Source organism: Oncorhynchus keta, chromosome 24 (assembly GCF_023373465.1).
Source record: "Oncorhynchus keta strain PuntledgeMale-10-30-2019 chromosome 24, Oket_V2, whole genome shotgun sequence".
Taxonomy (NCBI): domain Eukaryota; kingdom Metazoa; phylum Chordata; class Actinopteri; order Salmoniformes; family Salmonidae; genus Oncorhynchus; species Oncorhynchus keta.
Genome location: NC_068444.1, coordinates 830,005 through 851,259, shown reverse-complemented (window position 1 = coordinate 851,259; position 21,255 = coordinate 830,005). Strand labels below are relative to the sequence as shown.

The following is a 21,255-nucleotide window of genomic DNA, read 5'->3' as shown; positions in this document are numbered from 1 at the left end:
ATGACCATCTGTCCATGTTGTGTCTCTCACTCAGCCTTCTTCATGACCATCTGTCCATGTTGTGTCTCTAACTCAGCCTTCTTCATGACCATCGTGCTTTTACACCTGCATTGTTTGCTGTTTGGGGTTTCAGGCTGGGTTTCTGTACAGCACTTTGAGATATCAGCTGATGTACGAAGGGCTATATAAATACATTTGATTCGATTTTTACTCCATTTATACACTTAAGTCAATAAAGGATTTACAAAGACGACCTGTCAAACATCAACAAACACCACAACAACAACAACACAATGCCTGATGTGTACTGAACCTACCATCCATAATAAAGTGCAAACCGCTATGATAAACTGTGTTCCAATGGTTTCAATAGTGGCAGCTACATTTATTATTATGGTCCTTCTGTAGCTCAGTTGGTAGAGCATGGCGCTTGTAACGCCAGGGTAGTGGGTTCGATTCCCGGGACCACCCATACGTAGAATGTATGCACACATGACTGTAAGTCGCTTTGGATAAAAGCGTCTGCTAAATGGCATATATTATTATTATTATTATATTATTATTATATTATTATTATTATATTATTATTATTATATTATTATTATTATTATTATTATTATTATTATTATTATTATTATTATTATTATTATTATTATATTATTATTATTATTATTATTATAATCGATAACCGTTGGAAAAGGCGAAGTGCCATTATCCTCATGAGGTGAAGTGCCATTATCCTCATGAGGCGAAGTGCCATTATCCTCATGAGGCGAAGTGCCATTATCCTCATGAGGTGAAGTGCCATTATCCTCATGAGGCGAAGTGCCATTATCCTCATGAGGCGAAGTGCCATTATCCTCATGAGGCGAAGTGCCATTATCCTCATGAGGCGAAGTGCCATTATCCTCATGAGGCGAAGTGCCATTATCCTCATGAGGCGAGGTGCCATTATCCTCATGAGGCGAAGTGCCATTATCCTCATGAGGCGAGGTGCCATTATCCTCATGAGGCGAAGTGCCATTATCCTCATGAGGCGAAGTGCCATTATCCTCATGAGGCGAAGTGCCATTATCCTCATGAGGCGAAGTGCCATTATCCTCATGAGGCGAAGTGCCATTATCCTCATGAGGCGAAGTGCCATTATCCTCATAAGGCGAAGTGCCATTATCCTCATGAGGCGGAGTGCCATTATCCTCATAAGGCGGAGTGCCATTATCCTCATGAGGCGGAGTGCCATTATCCTCATGAGGCGGAGTGCCATTATCCTCATAAGGCGAAGTGCCATTATCCTCATAAGGCGGAGTGCCATTATCCTCATAAGGCGGAGTGCCATTATCCTCATAAGGCGGAGTGCCATTATCCTCATAAGGCGAAGTGCCATTATCCTCATAAGGCGGAGTGCCATTATCCTCATAAGGCGAAGTGCCATTATCCTCATAAGGCGGAGTGCCATTATCCTCATAAGGCGGAGTGCCATTATCCTCATAAGGCGGAGTGCCATTATCCTCATAAGGCGAAGTGCCATTATCCTCATAAGGCGGAGTGCCATTATCCTCATAAGGCGGAGTGCCATTATCCTCATAAGGCGGAGTGCCATTATCCTCATAAGGCGAAGTATTGAAAACAACCAATCATCTTGGAGAATTGTTTGAATTATTATTGTTAAAATCTCTTTCTCTTAGTCATTGGTGATAACATATATACATATTTTTGGAGCATACAATATAGCTCAGTATTTGGTATTAGTTATTTTACACAGTCTTTTTTTATACAATCTTTGTCAAGTGTGTCAATAATTTCAGACCCCCTAAATATGCAGCTGTAATATAAAGAGCACAGGGCTGGTGTGGCAATACATACTTGCGGTAAGCACATTTGACGTTGTAGCCGGCGGCAGAGTTAAGCACAGGGATTCCCAGAGCCTGGTAGACAGTCTTCCATTCGGATCCACTCTCAATCTGCTCAGGACACGAGAGAACAAGGCACAGAGAAATAGAGACATTCCAATATGCCAATATGTCACAGTAGAACATTCACTCAGGACAAGAGGCTGGTGAACTCTACAAAATGGTAATAGAGCTGTATTATGATCAGTTAAGCTGGGTGATTATGATCAGTGGAGCTGGGTGCTTATGATCAGTGGAGCTGGGTGATTATGATCAGTGGAGCTGGGTGATTATGATCAGTGGAGCTGGGTGATTATGATCAGTGGAGCTGGGTGCTTATGATCAGTGGAGCTGGATACACACATCATGGAAGCCTCCGAGTTTCTGCACCAGTCTGTAGAGCTTGAAGAGGTCCAGGTTCCTGTAGCCCAGCACTGGTTTCTTGTTGATGGGGGTTCCTACAGGAGGATAAACAACACAATGGTTAGATGAAAACAGGTTGAGAAGTAGAACACACACATCTAGCTACTTTCAGGTGCAAGGCACATAAAGTTTTGTTCAAAACTTTTCACTCAAACTAGTGTTGTTGCTATACAAGAATTTTGACTTCGATACCAATACCAGGTTTAGTATCACAATACTAGATGCCGAAACGATACTCAATAATAAACCGATAATCAATTCTAAAATGATCCTCATTTTCTTTCCTCTCGCTTGCTTCTCAAGTGGCTAATGCTGTCAGCTGCATGAGCAAGTAGCCTGGCTAGCTTACTACTGTCCCCTAAAGAAGACAAGTAGCCTGGCTAGCTTACTACTGTCCCCTAAATAAGACAAGTAGCCTGGCTAGCTTACTACTGCCCCCTAAAGAAGACAAGTAGCCTGGCTAGCTTACTACTGTCCCCTAAAGAAGACAAGTAGCCTGGCTAGCTTACTACTGTCCCCTAAAGAAGACAAGTAGCCTGGCTAGCTTACTACTGCCCCCTAAAGAAGACAAGTAGCCTGGCTAGCTTACTACTGCCCCCTAAAGAAGACAAGTAGCCTGGCTAGCTTACTACTGCCCCCTAAAGAAGACAAGTAGCCTGGCTAGCTTACTACTGCCCCCTAAAGAAGACAAGTAGCCTGGCTAGCTTACTACTGCCCCCTAAAGAAGACAAGTAGCCTGGCTAGCTTACTACTGCCCCCTAAAGAAGACAAGTAGCCTGGCTAGCTTACTACTGCCCCCTTGAGAAGACAAGTAGTCTGGCTAGCTTACTACTGCCCCCTTGAGAAGACAAGTAGCCTGGCTAGCTTACTACTGCCCCCTAGAGAAGACAAGTAGCCTGGCTAGCTTACTACTGCCCCCTTGAGAAGACAAGTAATCTGGCTAGCTTACTACTGCCCCCTTGAGAAGACAAGTAGTCTGGCTAGCTTACTACTGCCCCCTTGAGAAGACAAGTAGCCTGGCTAGCTTACTACTGCCCCCATGAGAAGACAAGTAGTCTGGCTAGCTTACTACTGCCCCTAAGATAAGACAAGTAGCCTGGCTAGCTTACGACTGCCCCCATGAGAAGACAAGTAGTCTGGCTAGCTTACTACTGCCCCCAAGATAAGACAAGTAGCCTGGCTAGTTTACGACTGCCCCCTTGAGAAGACAAGTAGTCTGGCTAGCTTACTACTGCCCCCTAAAGAAGACAAGTAGCCTGGCTAGCTTACTACTGCCCCTAAAGAAGACAGTAGCCTGGCTAGCTTACTACTGCCCCCTGAGAAGACAAGTAGTCTGGCTAGCTTACTACTGCCCCCTTGAGAAGACAAGTAGCCTGGCTAGCTTACTACTGCCCCCTTGAGAAGACAAGTAGCCTGGATAGCTTACTACTGCCCCTTGAGAAGACAAGTAATCTGGCTAGCTTACTACTGCCCCCTTGAGAAGACAAGTAGTCTGGCTAGCTTACTACTGCCCCCTTGAGAAGACAAGTAGTCTGGCTAGCTTACTACTGCCCCCATGAGAAGACAAGTAGTCTGGCTAGCTTACTACTGCCCCTAAGATAAGACAAGTAGCCTGGCTAGCTTACGACTGCCCCCATGAGAAGACAAGTAGTCTGGCTAGCTTACTACTGCCCCCAAGATAAGACAAGTAGCCTGGCTAGCTTACGACTGCCCCCTTGAGAAGACAAGTAGTCTGGCTAGCTTACTACTGCCCCCTAAAGAAGACAAGTAGCCTGGCTAGCTTACTACTGCCCCCTAAATAAGACAAGTAGCCTGGCTGGCTTACTACTGTCCCCTAAAGAAGACAAGTAGCCTGGCTAGCGTACTACTGCCCCCTAAAGAAGACAAGTAGCCTGGCTAGCTTACTACTGCCCCCAAAAGAAGACAGGTAGACAGGCTAGCTTACTACTGCCCCCTAAAGAAGACAAGTAGCCTGGCTAGCTTACTACTGCCCCCTAAAGAAGACAAGAAGCCTGGCTAGCTTACTACTGCCCCCTAAAGAAGACAAGTAGCCTAGCTAGCTTACTACTGCCCCCTAAAGAAGACAAGTAGCCTGGCTAGCTTACTACTGCCCCCAAGATAAGACAAGTAGTCTGGCTAGCTTACTACTGCCCCCTAAAGAAGACAAGTAGTCTGGCTAGCTTACTACTGCCCCCTAAAGAAGACAAGTAGTCTGGCTAGCTTACTACTGCCCCCTAAATAAGACAAGTAGCCTGGCTAGCTTACTACTGCCCCCTAAAGAAGACAAGTAGTCTGGCTAGCTTACTACTGCCCCCTAAATAAGACAAGTAGCCTGGCTAGCTTACTACTGCCCCCTAGATAAGACAAGTAGCCTGGCTGGCTTACTACTGCCCCCTAAAGAAGACAAGTAGCCTGGCTGGCTTACTACTGCCCCCTAAATAAGACAAGTAGCCTGGCTAGCTTACTACTGCCCCCTAGATAAGACAAGTAGCCTGGCTAGCTTACTACTGCCCCCTAAATAAGACAAGTAGCCTGGCTAGCTTACTACAGCCCCCTAAATAAGACAAGTAGCCTGGCTAGCTTACTACTGCCCCCTTGAGATGACAAGTAGTCTGGCTAGCTTACTACTGCCCCCTAGATAAGACAAGTAGCCTGGCTAGCTTACTACTGCCCCCTAAATAAGACAAGTAGCCTGGCTAGCTTACTACTGCCCCCTTGAGATGACAAGTAGTCTGGCTAGCTTACTACTGTCCCCTAGATAAGACAAGTAGCCTGGCTAGCGTACTACTGTCCCCTAGATAAGACAAGTAGTCTGGCTAGCTTACTACTGTCCCCTAGATAAGACAAGTAGCCTGGCTAGCTTACTACTGCCCCTAAATAAGACAAGTAGCCTGGCTAGCTTACTACTGCCCCCTTGAGATGACAAGTAGTCTGGCTAGCTTACTACTGTCCCCTTGAGATGACAAGTAGCCTGGCTAGCTTACTACTGCCCCCTAGATAAGACAAGTAGTCTGGCTAGCTTACTACTGTCCCCTTGAGATGACAAGTAGCCTGGCTAGCTTACTACTGCCCCCTAGATAAGACAAGTAGTCTGGCTAGCTTACTACTGTCCCCTAGATAAGACAAGTAGCCTGGCTAGCGTACTACTGTCCCCTAGATAAGACAAGTAGTCTGGCTAGCTTACTACTGTCCCCTAGATAAGACAAGTAGCCTGGCTAGCTTACTACTGCCCCCTTGAGATGACAAGTAGTCTGGCTAGCTTACTACTGTCCCCTAGATAAGACAAGTAGCCTGGCTAGCGTACTACTGTCCCCTAGATAAGACAAGTAGTCTGGCTAGCTTACTACTGTCCCCTAGATAAGACAAGTAGCCTGGCTAGCTTATTACTGCCCCTAAATAAGACAAGTAGCCTGGTTAGCTTACTACTGCCCCCTTGAGATGACAAGTAGTCTGGCTAGCTTACTACTGCCCCTAGATAAGACAAGTAGCCTGGCTAGCTTACTACTGCCCCCTAAATAAGACAAGTAGCCTGGCTAGCTTACTACCGCCCCCTAAATAAGACAAGTAGCCTGGCGAGCTTACTACTGCCCCCTTGAGATGACAAGTAGCCTGGCTAGCTTACTACTGTCCCCTAAATAAGACAAGTAGCCTGGCTAGCTTACTACTGCCCCCTAGATAAGACAAGTAGCCTGGCTAGCTTACTACTGCCCCCTAAATAAGACAAGTAGCCTGGCTAGCTTACTACTGCCCCCTTGATATGACAAGTAGCCTGGCTAGCTTACTACTGTCCCCTAGATAAGACAAGTAGCCTGGCTAGCGTACTACTGTCCCCTAGATAAGACAAGTAGTCTGGCTAGCTTACTACTGCCCCTTGAGATGACAAGTAGCCTGGCTAGCGTACTACTGTCCCCTAGATAAGACAAGTAGCCTGGCTAGCGTACTACTGTCCCCTAGATAAGACAAGTAGCCTGGCTAGCTTACTACTGTCCCCTAGATAAGACAAGTAGTCTGGCTAGCTTACTACTGCCCCTAAATAAGACAAGTAGCCTGGCTAGCTTACTACTGTCCCCTAGATAAGACAAGTAGCCTGGCTAGCTTACTACTGCCCCCTAAATAAGACAAGTAGTCTGGCTAGCTTACTACTGTCCCCTAGATAAGACAAGTAGCCTGGCTAGCGTACTACTGTCCCCTAGATAAGACAAGTAGTCTGGCTAGCTTACTACTGTCCCCTAGATAAGACAAGTAGCCTGGCTAGCTTACTACTGCCCCCTAAATAAGACAAGTAGCCTGGCTAGCTTACTACTGCCCCCTTGAGATGACAAGTAGTCTGGCTAGCTTACTACTGTCCCTTGAGATGACAAGTAGCCTGGCTAGCTTACTACTGCCCCCTAGATAAGACAAGTAGTCTGGCTAGCTTACTACTGTCCCCTTGAGATGACAAGTAGCCTGGCTAGCTTACTACTGCCCCCTAGATAAGACAAGTAGTCTGGCTAGCTTACTACTGTCCCCTAGATAAGACAAGTAGCCTGGCTAGCGTACTACTGTCCCCTAGATAAGACAAGTAGTCTGGCTAGCTTACTACAGCCCCCTAAATAAGACAAGTAGCCTGGCTAGCTTACTACTGCCCCCTTGAGATGACAAGTAGTCTGGCTAGCTTACTACTGTCCCCTAGATAAGACAAGTAGCCTGGCTAGCTTACTACTGCCCCCTAGATAAGACAAGTAGTCTGGCTAGCTTACTACTGTCCCCTAGATAAGACAAGTAGCCTGGCTAGCTTACTACTGCCCCCTAAATAAGACAAGTAGCCTGGCTAGCTTACTACTGCCCCCTTGAGAAGACAAGTAGTCTGGCTAGCTTACTACTGCCCCCTAGATAAGACAAGTAGCCTGGCTAGCTTACTACTGCCCCCTAGATAAGACAAGTAGCCTGGCTAGCTTACTACTGCCCCCTAAATAAGACAAGTAGCCTGGCTAGCTTACTACTGCCCCCTTGAGATGACAAGTAGTCTGGCTAGCTTACTACTGTCCCCTAGATAAGACAAGTAGTCTGGCTAGCTTACTACTGCCCCCTAGATAAGACAAGTAGCCTGGCTAGCTTACTACTGCCCCCTAAATAAGACAAGTAGCCTGGCTAGCTTACTACTGTCCCCTAGATAAGACAAGTAGCCTGGCTAGCTTACTACTGTCCCCTAGATAAGACAAGTAGCCTGGCTAGCGTACTACTGTCCCCTAGATAAGACAAGTAGTCTGGCTAGCTTACTACTGCCCCTTGAGATGACAAGTAGCCTGGCTAGCGTACTACTGTCCCCTAGATAAGACAAGTAGCCTGGCTAGCTTACTACTGTCCCCTAGATAAGACAAGTAGCCTGGCTAGCGTACTACTGTCCCTAGATAAGACAAGTAGTCTGGCTAGCTTACTACTGTCCCCTAGATAAGACAAGTAGTCTGGCTAGCTTACTACTGTCCCCTAGATAAGACAAGTAGTCTGGCTAGCTTACTACTGTCCCCTAGATAAGACAAGTAGTCTGGCTAGCTTACTACTGTCCCCTAGATAAGACAAGTAGTCTGGCTAGCTTACTACTGTCCCCTAGATAAGACAAGTAGCCTGGCTAGCTTACTACTGTCCCCTAGATAAGACAAGTAGTCTGGCTAGCTTACTACTGTCCCTAGATAAGACAAGTAGCCTGGCTAGCTTACTACTGTCCCCTAGATAAGACAAGTAGTCTGGCTAGCTTACTACTGTCCCCTAGATAAGACAAGTAGCCTGGCTAGCGTACTACTGTCCCCTAGATAAGACAAGTAGTCTGGCTAGCTTACTACTGTCCCCTAGATAAGACAAGTAGCCTGGCTAGCTTACTACTGTCCCCTAGATAAGACAAGTAGTCTGGCTAGCTTACTACTGTCCCCTAGATAAGACAAGTAGCCTGGCTAGCGTACTACTGTCCCCTAGATAAGACAAGTAGTCTGGCTAGCTTACTACTGTCCCCTAGATAAGACAAGTAGTCTGGCTAGCTTACTACTGTCCCCTAGATAAGACAAGTAGCCTGGCTAGCGTACTACTGTCCCCTAGATAAGACAAGTAGCCTGGCTAGCGTACTACTGTCCCCTAGATAAGACAAGTAGCCTGGCTAGCTTACTACTGCCCCCTTGAGATGACAAGTAGTCTGGCTAGCTTACTACTGTCCCCTAGATAAGACAAGTAGCCTGGCTAGCGTACTACTGTCCCCTAGATAAGACAAGTAGTCTGGCTAGCTTACTACCGCCCCCTAAATAAGACAAGTAGCCTGGCTAGCGTACTACTGTCCCCTAGATAAGACAAGTAGTCTGGCTAGCTTACTACTGTCCCCTTGAGAAGATTCAGACAAATTACTAGACTGACTCGATCCTCTCAATCCGTATATGACGTGAGACAGAAGTACTGAAAGTAACTAATTCTAATAGCTTACCATTTTTCATCTTCTAGTATCAAAAAGGTAGTGAAGTTGCATTATACCACTACAATCCATGCAACACAAGCATTCAACTGTGTGGGAGGCAGTTCTCTGTCAGTCTAGGTGGGTGGATTAAACAGGAGTTGGGATTGATCTTAAGCAGCGTGTCTCACCTCTGTCCTCCATGAACTTGTATAGCTGCTGCAAGAAGTTCTCTCTCTCCTCAGGGAAGGGCTCCACTTCCTCCTGCACACAGGAACAGGAAATTACAACACACATGACATTGACTCCTATAATAATAATATTCATTATGTTATATTGTTCTTGTGTGAAATGGAAATTTGCACAGCCAAGGTCACCATATCCCAACTCCCTCTGAGAGTAGGGTGACAGCCAAGGTCACCATATCCCAACTCCCTCTGAGAGTAGGGTCACAGCCAGGGTCACCATATCCCAACTCCCCTTGAGACACCAGCAGGGAGTAGGGTCACAGCCAGGGTCACCATATCCCAACTCCCCCTGAGACACCCGCAAGGAGTGGGGTCACAGCCAGGGTCACCATATCCCAACTCCCCTTGAGACACCCGCAGGGAGTAGGGTCACAGCCAGGGTCACCATATCCCAACTCCCCCTGAGACACCCGCAAGGAGTGGGGTCACAGCCAAGGTCACCATATCCCAACTCCCCTTGAGACACCCGCAGGGAGTAGGGTCACAGCCAGGGTCACCATATCCCAACTCCCTCTGAGAGTGGGGTCACAGCCAGGGTCACCATATCCCAACTCCCTCTGAGAGTGGGGTCACAGCCAAGGTCACCATATCCCAACTCCCCTTGAGACACCCGCAGGGAGTAGGGTCACAGCCAGGGTCACCATATCCCAACTCCCCCTGAGACACCCGCAAGGAGTGGGGTCACAGCCAAGGTCACCATATTCCAACTCCCCTTGAGACACCCGCAGGGAGTAGGGTCACAGCCAGGGTCACCATATCCCAACTCCCTCTGAGAGTGGGGTCACAGCCAGGGTCACCATATCCCAACTCCCTCTGAGAGTAGGGTCACAGCCAGGGTCACCATATCCCAACTCCCTCTGAGAGTGGGGTCACAGCCAGGGTCACCATATCCCAACTCCCTCTGAGAGTGGGGTCACAGCCAAGGTCACCATATCCCAACTCCCCTTGAGACACCCGCAGGGAGTAGGGTCACAGCCAGGGTCACCATATCCCAACTCCCCCTGAGACACCCGCAAGGAGTGGGGTCACAGCCAAGGTCACCATATCCCAACTCCCCTTGAGACACCCGCAGGGAGTAGGGTCACAGCCAGGGTCACCATATCCCAGCTTCCCCTGAGAATAGGGTCACAGCCAAGGTCACCATATCCCAACTCCCTCTGAGAGTAGGGTCACAGCCAGGGTCACCATATCCCAACTCCCCCTGAGACACCCGCAGGGAGTAGGGTCACAGCCAGGGTCACCATATCCCAACTCCCTCTGAGAATAGGGTCACAGCCAAGGTCACCATATCCCAACTCCCTCTGAGAGTAGGGTCACAGCCAGGGTCACCATATCCCAACTACCCCTGAGACACCCGCAGGGAGTAGGGTCACTGCCAGGGTCACCATATCCCAACTCCCCCTGAGACACCCGCAGGGAGTAGGGTCACAGCCAGGGTCACCATATCCCAACTCCCTCTGAGAGTGGGGTCACAGCCAAGGTCACCATATCCCAACTCCCTCTGAGAGTGGGGTCACAGCCAGGGTCACCATATCCCAGCTCCCCCTGAGACACCCGCAGGGAGTAGGGTCACAGCCAGGGTCACCATATCCCAACTCCCTCTGAGAGTGGGGTCACAGCCAAGGTCACCATATCCCAACTCCCTCTGAGAGTGGGGTCACAGCCAAGGTCACCATATCCCAGCTCCCCCTGAGAATAGGGTCACAGCCAGGGTCACCATATCCCAGCTCCCCCTGAGACACCCGCAGGGAGTGGGGTCACAGCCAAGGTCACCATATCCCAGCTCCCCCTGAGAATAGGGTCACAGCCAGGGTCACCATATCCCAACTCCCTCTGAGAGTGGGGTCACAGCCAGGGTCACCATATCCCAACTCCCTCTGAGAGTGGGGTCACAGCCAGGTCACCATATCCCAACTCCCTCTGAGAGTGGGGTCACAGCCAAGGTCACCATATCCCAGCTCCCCCTGAGACACCCGCAGGGAGTGGGGTCACAGCCAGGGTCACCATATCCCAACTCCCCCTGAGACACCCGCAGGGAGTGGGGTCACAGCCAGGGTCACCATATCCCAACTCCCTCTGAAAGTGGGGTCACAGCCAGGGTCACCATATCCCAACTCCCTCTGAGAGTGGGGTCACAGCCAAGGTCACCATATCCCAACTCCCTCTGAGAGTAGGGTCACAGCCAAGGTCACCATATCCCAACTCCCTCTGAGAGTAGGGTCACAGCCAGGATCACCATATCCCAACTCCCCCTGAGACACCCGCAGGGAGTGGGGTCACAGCCAAGGTCAACCTTCTCCCAAATCCCTCTGAGAATAGGGTCACAGCCAAGGTCACCATATCCCAACTCCCTCTGAGAGTAGGGTCACAGCCAGGGTCACCATATCCCAACTCCCTCTGAGAGTGGGGTCACAGCCAAGGTCACCATATTCCAACTCCCTCTGAGAGTGGGGTCACAGCCAAGGTCACCATATCCCAACTCCCTCTGAGAGTGGGGTCACAGCCAAGGTCACCATATCCCAGCTCCGCCTGAGACACCCGCAGGGAGTAGGGTCACAGCCAGGGTCACCATATCCCAACTCCCCCTGAGACACCCGCAGGGAGTGGGGTCACAGCCAGGGTCACCATATCCCAACTCCCCTGAGTGGGGTCACAGCCAGGGTCACCATATCTCAACTCCCTCTGAGGGTGGGGTCACAGCCAGGGTCACCATATCCCAACTCCCTCTGAGAGTGGGGTCACAGCCAGGGTCACCATATCCCAACTCCCTCTGAGAGTAGGGTCACAGCCAGGGTCACCGTTGTAGAGCGCCTCTGGAGCAATGAAGGTGAAGTGCCTTGCTCAAGGGCACAGCGACAGATTTTTCACCTTGTCGGCTCCGGAACCAGCAACTTTACGTGACACGCTCTAACCTCGAGGTTACCTGCCACCCTGAAAGGGGTGTGTCACATTCATGCCCCGGACAATTAAAATTCCTTCCAATATCATGTATATACTGTGTGAAAAGGGTCAGAGAATCGGATTTCATGCCCTCTTGTGCCTTACTCAGCCATGTCCTTAAGCGGCCATGTCCTTAAGCGGCCATGTCGTTAAGCGGCCATGTCGTTAAGCGGCCATGACGTTAAGCGGCCATGTCGTTAAGCGGCCATGACGTTAAGTGGCCATGTCATTAAATGGCCATGTCGTTAAGCGGCCATGACGTTAAGCGGCCATGTCGTTAAGCGGCCATGTCGTTAAGCGGCCATGACGTTAAGCGGCCATGTCGTTAAGCGGCCATGTCGTTAAGCGGCCATGTCGTTAAGCGGCCATGTCGTTAAGCGGCCATGTCCTTAGCGGCCATGACGTTAGCGGCCATGTCGTTAAGCGGCCATGTCGTTAGCGGCCATGGCGTTAGCGGCCATGTCGTTAAAGCGGCCATGTCGTTAAGCGGCCATGTCGTTAAATGCGGCCATGACGTTAAGCGGCCATGTCGTTAAATGGCCATGTCGTTAAGCGGCCATGTCGTTAAAAGCTGCCATGTCGTTAAGCGGCCATGTCCTTAAGCGGCCATGTCCTTAAGCGGCCATGTCGTTAAGCGGCCATGTCCTTAAGCGGCCATGTCGTTAAATGGCCATGTCGTTAAATGGCCATGACGTTAAATGGCCATGTCGTTAAGCGGCCATGTCGTTAAGCGGCCATGTCGTTAAGCGGCCATGACGTTAAGCGGCCATGACGTTAAATGGCCATGACGTTAAGCGGCCATGTCGTTAAAAGCGGCCATGTCGTTAAGCGGCCATGTCGTTAAGCGGCCATGTCGTTAAATGGCCATGACGTTAAGCGGCCATGTCGTTAAGCGGCCATGTCGTTAAGTGGCCATGTCGTTAAGCGGCCATGTCGTTAAATGGCCATGACGTTAAGCGGCCATGTCCTTAAGCGGCCATGTCGTTAAAAGCGGCCATGTCGTTAAGCGGCCATGTCGTTAAAAGCGGCCATGTCCTTAAGCGGCCATGTCGTTAAAAGCGGCCATGTCCTTAAGCGGCCATGTCGTTAAGCGGCCATGTCCTTAAGCGGCCATGTCCTTAAGCGGCCATGTCGTTAAGCGGCCATGACGTTAAGCGGCCATGTCCTTAAGCGGCCATGTCGTTAAGCGGCCATGTCCTTAAGCGGCCATGTCCTTAAGCGGCCATGTCGTTAAGCGGCCATGTCGTTAAGCGGCCATGTCGTTAAGCGGCCATGTCCTTAAGCGGCCATGTCCTTAAGCGGCCATGTCGTTAAGCGGCCATGTCGTTAAGCGGCCATGTCGTTAAGCGGCCATGTCGTTAAATGGCCATGTCGTTAAATGGCCATGTCGTTAAATGGCCATGTCGTTAAGTGGCCATGTCGTTAAGTGGCCATGTCGTTAAAAGCGGCCATATCGTTAAGTGGCCATGTCGTTAAGTGGCCATGTCGTTAAAAGCGGCCATGTCGTTAAGTGGCCATGTCGTTAAATGGCCATGTCGTTAAGTGGCCATGTCGTTAAGTGGCCATGTCGTTAAGTGGCCATGTCGTTAAAAGCGGCCATATCGTTAAGTGGCCATGTCGTTAAGTGGCCATGTCGTTAAGCGGCCATGTCGTTAAATGGCCATGTCGTTAAGCGGCCATGTCGTTAAATGGCCATGTCGTTAAGCGGCCATGTCGTTAAGCGGCCATGTCGTTAAATGGCCATGTCGTTAAATGGCCATGTCGTTAAATGGCCATGTCGTTAAGTGGCCATGTCGTTAAATGGCCATGTCGTTAAATGGCCATGTCGTTAAGTGGCCATGTCGTTAAGTGGCCATGTCGTTAAAAGCGGCCATATCGTTAAGTGGCCATGTCGTTAAGTGGCCATGTCGTTAAGCGGCCATGTCGTTAAATGGCCATGTCGTTAAGCGGCCATGTCGTTAAATGGCCATGTCGTTAAGTGGCCATGTCGTTAAGCGGCCATGTCGTTAAATGGCCATGTCGTTAAATGGCCATGTCGTTAAATGGCCATGTCGTTAAGTGGCCATGTCGTTAAGTGGCCATGTCGTTAAATGGCCATGTCGTTAAATGGCCATGACGTTAAGCGGCCATGACGTTAAGCGGCCATGTCGTTAAGCGGCCATGTCCTTAAGCGGCCATGTCCTTAAGCGGCCATGTCCTTAAGCGGCCATGTCGTTAAGCGGCCATGTCGTTAAGCGGCCATGTCGTTAAGCGGCCATGTCGTTAAGTGGCCATGTCGTTAAAAGCGGCCATGTCGTTAAGCGGCCATGTCGTTAAGCGGCCATGTCGTTAAGCGGCCATGTCGTTAAGTGGCCATGTCGTTAAAAGCGGCCATGTCGTTAAGCGGCCATGTCGTTAGCGGCCATGGCGTTAGCGGCCATGTCGTTAGCGGCCATGTCGTTAGCGGCCATGTCGTTAGCGGCCATGTCGTTAAGCGGCCATGTCGTTAGCGGCCATGTCGTTAGCGGCCATGTCGTTAGCGGCCATGTCGTTAAGCGGCCATGTCGTTAAGCGGCCATGTCGTTAGCGGCCATGTCGTTAAGCGGCCATGTCGTTAAGCGGCCATGTCGTTAAGCGGCCATGTCGTTAAGCGGCCATGTCGTTAAGTGGCCATGTCGTTAAGCGGCCATGTCGTTAAGTGGCCATGTCGTTAGCGGCCATGTCGTTAAGCGGCCATGTCGTTAGCGGCCATGTCGTTAAGCGGCCATGTCGTTAGCGGCCATGTCGTTAGCGGCCATGTCGTTAGCGGCCATGTTAGCCACCGTTAGTTAGCGGCCATGTCGTTAAGTGGCCATGTCGTTAAGCGGCCATGTCGTTAAGTGGCCATGTCGTTAAGTGGCCATGTCGTTAAGCGGCCATGTCGTTAAGTGGCCATGTCGTTAAGCGTTAAGCAGCAGAGGTCAATACAAACTGATGAGTTTCGGCGACAACCTTCGTCAGCGTGAATTATTAGCCAGCAGGATAAAGACTAAATAATATGACCATGAATACCTCCTCTTCATCGCTGGCTTCTTCCTCCTGTTCTTCCTCATCATCATCATCATCTTCCTCACTGCTGGAACTCTCGTCCTTCACCTCTGTCCTCCAGGAGCTGGGCACTGCCGCCTGATGCACAAACTCCAGAGCCTCATCCAGCGCTGACACACACACACGAAAATACACACCGGACACACACACACACACATGGAAACACACACCGGACACAAACACACACGGAAACACACACACACGAAAATACACACACACACACACACATGGAAACACACACCGGACACACACACACACGAAAATACACACACACACACACACATGGAAACACACACCGGACGCGCGCACACACACACACACACACACACACACACACACACACACACACACACACACACACACACACACACACACACACACACACACACACACACACACACACACACATGGAAACACACACCGGACACACACGAAAATACACACCGGACACACACACATGGAAACACACACCGGACACACACACACACACACCACACACACACACACACACACACACACACACACACACACACACACACATGGAAACACACACCGGACACACACACACACACACACACACGACACACAACCACACAAACGGAAACACACACCGGACACACACACACACACACACACACACACACACACACACACACACACACACACACACACACACACACACACACACACACACACACACACACACACCGGACACACACCCACACAAACGGAAACACACACCGGACACACACCCACACAAATGGAAACACACACCGGACACACACCCACACAAATGGAAACACACACCGGACACACACCCACACAAATGGAAACACACACCAGTCACACACACACACCACATTGAGGGCTACTGACCTCCGTAAAGCATTCAGAAAGTATTCAGACCCATTTCCCTTTTCCACATTTTGTTATGTTACAGCTCTATTCTAAAATGGATTCAATACCTTATTTACATAAATATTCAGACCCGTTGCTATGAGACTCGAAATTGTGGTCAGGTGCATCCTGTTTACATTGATCATCCTTGAGCTGTTTCTACAACTTGATTGGAGTCCACCTGTGGTAAATTCAATTGATTGGACATGATTTGGAAAGACACACACCTGTCTATATGAAGGTCTCACAGTTGTCAGTGCATGTCAGAGCAAAAACCAAGCCATGAGGTCAAAGGAATTGTCTGTAGAGCTCCAAGACAGGATTGAGTCGAGGCACAGATCTGGGGAGGGTACCAATAAATGTCTTCAGTATTGAAGGTCCCCAAGAACACAGTGGCCTCCATCATTCTTAAATGGAAGAAGTTTGGAACCACCAAGACTCTTCCTAGAACTGTCCGCCCGGACAAACTGAGCAATCGGGGGAGAAGGGCTTTTGTCAGGGAGGTGACCAAGAACCTGATGATCACTGTGACAGAGCTCCAGAGTTCCTCTGTGGAGATGGGAGAACATTTGTGGGAGCAAATATAACATATAGACAAATGCAGAAGATGTATAGGATAGCTGGACATACCAAGGCCAGAGGGATATACAAAGGAGGGGGTCAGTCAAATGACTAACTGATGACCAATAGACATAGTTTGCATATTTTTAGGACGTAGAGATGCAGAAGGAATGACAGAGAAGACACATAGTCTGTTGCTCTGAGATAAAGACACACATACATAGTAACATATTGAGCTAAGTGCAGAGCCAAAGCATAGGGCTGTAAAATAGAGGAATGTATAGTATTTTTAGTATAGCTGGACACGCTAGAAACTGAGGAGACACATAGTCTGCTGATCTTAGATAATACACAAACAAAAGAATGCATTTAGCTAAGTGCAGGAACAAAGCAAAGGTCTTGTCATCATTATAATCTGATGGAAAGCAGGTATGAGCGTTATTGAGCTGAACAAGCAGGATGCACGGATTGGAATGTAACTTAATTTGCATGTGGGATGGGCTCATATGCAATATGTGGATAAATACTGGAGCCAGGGCTCTGGAAAAGGTGTGTGTTCCGCGGAGCACTCCGGCTTGCTATACTCTTGTATTAAAAGTCTATAATTGAATTCAAAGTTCTTGATTGTGTCATATTTGAACCGATTTTCTACCACACTTTCCGGAAGGACAACCATCTCTGCAGCACTCCACCAATCAGGCCTTAATGGTAGTTGGCAGACGGAAGCCACTCCTCAGTAAAAGGCACATGACAGCCCGCTTGTAGTTTGCTAAAAAAAAGTCCCTAAATGACTCTCAGATCATGAGAAACAAGATTATCTGGTCTGATGGAATGAAGATTGAACTCTTTGGCCCGAAGGCCAAGCATCACGCCTGGAGGAATCTAGGCACCATTCATCACCTGGCCAACACCATCCCTACAGTGAAGCATGGTGTTGGCAGCATCATGCTGTGGGGATGTTTTTCAGCAGCAGGGACTGGGAGACTAGTTAGGATCGAGAGAAAGATGAACGGAGCAAAGTACCGAGGGATCCTTGATGAAAACCTGCTTCAGAGCACTAAGGACCTCAGACTGGGGGCGAAGGTTCACCTTCCAACAGGACAACGACCCTAAGCACACAACCAAGACAACGCAGGAGTGGCTTCGGGTCAAGTCTCTGAATGTCCTTGAGTGGCCCAGACGTGAACCCAATCTAACATCTCTGGAGACCTGAAAATAGTTGTACAGAGACGCTCCCCATTCAACCTGACAGAGCTTGAGAGAATGTGCAGAGAAGAATGGGAGAAACTCCCCAAATACAGGTGTACCAAGCTTGTAGCGTCATACCCAAGAAGATATGAGGCTGTAATCACTGCCAAAGGTGCGTCAACAAAGTACTGAGTAAAGGGTCTGAATACTTGTGTAAATGACAGTTATTTTTCTTCATACATTATTATACATTTGCAAAAAAAAAAAATATCTAAAAACCTGTTTTTGCTTTGTCATTATAGGGAATTGTGTGTTGATTGATGAGGGAAATAAACTATTTAATCCATTTTAGAATAAAGCTGTAATGTAACAAAATGTGGAAAAGGTTGAGGGGTCTGAATACTTTCCGAATGCACCGTAAATCCCTCACAGATTTTTACCTCCATGATACATATGTCCCTCACAGAGTATTACCTCCATGATACATATGTCCCTCACAGATTATTACCTCCATGATACATATGTCCCTCACAGAGTATTACCTCCATGATACATATGTCCCTCACATAGTATTACCTCCATGATACATATGTCCCTCACATAGTATTACCTCCATGATACATATGTCCCTCACATAGTATTACCTCCATGATACATATGTCCCTCACAGATTATTACCTCCATGATACATATGTCCCTCACAGAGTATTACCTCCATGATACATATGTCCCTCACAGAGTATTACCTCCATGATACATATGTCCCTCACAGATTATTACCTCCATGATACATACATATGTCCCTCACAGAGTATTACCTCCATGATACATATGTCCCTCACAGAGTATTACCTCCATGATACATATGTCCCTCACAGAGTATTACCTCCATGATACATATGTCCCTCACAGATTATTACCTCCATGATACATACATATGTCCCTCACAGAGTATTACCTCCATGATACATATATGTCCCTCACAGAGTATTACCTCCATGATACATATGTCCCTCACAGAGTATTACCTCCATGATACATATGTCCCTCACAGATTATTACCTCCATGATACATATGTCCCTCACATAGTATTACCTCCATGATACATATGTCCCTCACATAGTATTACCTCCATGATACATATGTCCCTCACAGATTATTACCTCCATGATACATATGTCCCTCACATAGTATTACCTCCATGATACATATGTCCCTCACAGAGTATTACCTCCATGATACATATGTCCCTCACAGAGTATTACCTCCATGATACATATGTCCCTCACAGATTATTACCTCCATGATACATACATATGTCCCTCACAGAGTATTACCTCCATGATACATATGTCCCTCACATAGTATTACCTCCATGATACATATGTCCCTCACAGAGTATTACCTCCATGATACATACATATGTCCCTCACAGATTATTACCTCCATGATACATATGTCCCTCACAGAGTATTACCTCCATGATACATATGTCCCTCACAGAGTATTACCTCCATGATACATACATATGTCCCTCACAGAGTATTACCTCCATGATACATATGCACACAGAGAGACAGTGATATCTGACCTGGTTTGAGCCCTGCGTCAGCATTAGGGGGGGAGTCTGTGTCCATCACCCTCACGTCCTTCCTCAGCACTGTGTTACTGAAAGAAAGACAACTGCAGTCAAAATCAACAACACAAACTAAAAGTGTCAAATGTAACCGTTTGCCCAGAGAACTAAGGACTCTGAACAGCTAGAGGGGGGATGGAGAGGGGGGTTGAGAATAAGGATAGTGGGAACAAAAAGACATGTTTAATATGCAGATGAAGACGAGAGATATGACTTAATATTGATCTGGTCTGTTCTACTAGTATTGATCTGGTCTGTTCTACTAGTATTGATCTGGTCTGTTCTACTAGTATTGATCTGGTCTGTTCTACTAGTATTGATCTGGTCTGTTCTACTAGTATTGATCTGGTCTGTTCTACTAGTATTGATCTGGTCTGTTCTATTAGTATTGATCTGGTCTGTTCTATTAGTATTGATCTGGTCTGTTCTACTAGTATTGATCTGGTCTGTTCTACTATTACGACTAGTATTGATCTGGTCTGTTCTACTACTATTGATCTGGTCTGTTCTACTACTATTGATCTGGTCTGTTCTATTCTAGTATTGATCTGGTCTGTTCTACTACTATTGATCTGGTCTGTTCTAGTAGTATCTTGATCTGGTCTGTTCTACTACTATTGATCTGGTCTGTTCTACTAGTATTGATCTGGTCTGTTCTACTACTATTGATCTGGTCTGTTCTAGTAGTATTGATCTGGTCTGTTCTACTACTATTGATCTGGTCTGTTCTACTACTATTGATCTGGTCTGTTCTAGTAGTATTGATCTGGTCTGTTCTACTACTATTGATCTGGTCTGTTCTACTACTATTGATCTGGTCTGTTCTAGTAGTATTGATCTGGTCTGTTCTACTACTATTGATCTGGTCTGTTCTACTAGTATTGATCTGGTCTGTTCTACTAGTATTGATCTGGTCTGTTCTAGTAGTATTGATCTAGTCTGTTCTAGTAGTATTGATCTGGTCTGTTCTACTAGTATTGATCTGGTCTGTTCTACTAGTATTGATCTAGTCTGTTCTACTAGTATTGATCTAGTCTGTTCTACTCGTATTGATCTGGTCTGTTCTAGTAGTATTGATCTGGTCTGTTCTACTAGTATTGATCTGGTCTGTTCTACTAGTATTGATCTGGTACTGGTCTGTTCTACTAGTATTGATCTGGTCTGTTCTAGTAGTATTGATCTAGTCTGTTCTACTAGTATTGATCTGGTCTGTTCTACTACTAATTGATCTGGTCTGTTCTACTAGTATTGATATGGTCTGTTCTACTGGTCTGTTCTACTAGTATTGATCTGGTACTGGTCTGTTCTACTATCATTGATATGGTCTGTTCTACTAGTATTGATCTGGTCTGTTCTACTAGTATTGATCTGGTCTGTTCTACTAGTATTGATCTGGTCTGTTCTACTAGTATTGATCTGGTCTGTTCTACTACTATTGATCTGGTCTGTTCTACTAGTATTGATCTGGGTCTGTAGTATTGTTCTATCTAGTATTGATCTGGTCTGTTCTACTAGTATTGATCTGGTCTGTTCTACTAGTATTGATCTGGTCTGTTCTACTAGTATTGATCTGGTCTGTTCTACTAGTATTGATCTGGTCTGTTCTACTACTATTGATCTGGTCTGTTCTACTAGTATTGATCTGGTCTGTTCTACTAGTATTGATCTGGTCTGTTCTACTAGTATTGATCTGGTCTGTTCTACTAGTATTGATCTGGTCTGTTCTACTAGTATTGATCTGGTCTGTTCTACTAGTATTGATCTGGTCTGTTCTACTACTATTGATCTGGTCTGTTCTACTAGTATTGATCTGGTACTGGTCTGTTCTACTAGTATTGATCTGGTACTGGTCTGTTCTACTAGTATTGATCTGGTACTGGTCTGTTCTACTATCATTGATCTGGTCTATTCTACTATCATTGATCTGGTCTGTTCTACTAGTATTGACCTGGTCTGTTCTACTAGTATTGATCTGCTACTGGCTTGTTCTACTA

The 21,255-nt window shown here is 47.5% G+C and overlaps 1 protein-coding gene and 1 long non-coding RNA gene across 8 annotated transcripts in view; both read right to left on the bottom strand.

Annotated features, from left to right (window-relative positions):
• LOC118382110 (AT-rich interactive domain-containing protein 4B-like) overlaps nucleotides 1-21,255 on the bottom strand; it is a 269,423-nt gene that overhangs the window by 177,014 nt on the left and 71,154 nt on the right. For 4 of the 6 annotated variants that reach the window (XM_052477441.1, XM_052477442.1, XM_052477445.1 and 1 more), the window contains exons 10-14: nucleotides 19,217-19,293; nucleotides 14,943-15,088; nucleotides 8,916-8,988; nucleotides 2,253-2,347; nucleotides 1,864-1,961 (exon numbers count right to left, since the gene is read on the bottom strand). In XM_052477441.1, coding sequence (XP_052333401.1) covers nucleotides 1,864-1,961; nucleotides 2,253-2,347; nucleotides 8,916-8,988; nucleotides 14,943-15,088; nucleotides 19,217-19,293 — 489 coding nt within the window. Of the gene's footprint in view, nucleotides 1-1,863; nucleotides 1,962-2,252; nucleotides 2,348-8,915; nucleotides 8,989-14,942; nucleotides 15,089-19,216; nucleotides 19,294-21,255 lie in introns of those variants that run through there. The other 2 variants (XM_052477443.1, XM_052477446.1) reach the window with 2 other exon arrangements.
• LOC127911279 (uncharacterized) lies at nucleotides 16,567-18,552 on the bottom strand. Of its 2 annotated transcripts, none has more exons than XR_008077691.1 (2): nucleotides 18,269-18,552; nucleotides 16,567-18,064 (listed from the first exon to the last, which is right to left on the bottom strand). It is a non-coding gene; the product is annotated as an uncharacterized LOC127911279 (long non-coding RNA). The 2 variants fall into 2 exon arrangements; XR_008077692.1 differs by lacking the exon at nucleotides 18,269-18,552 and adding an exon at nucleotides 18,099-18,187.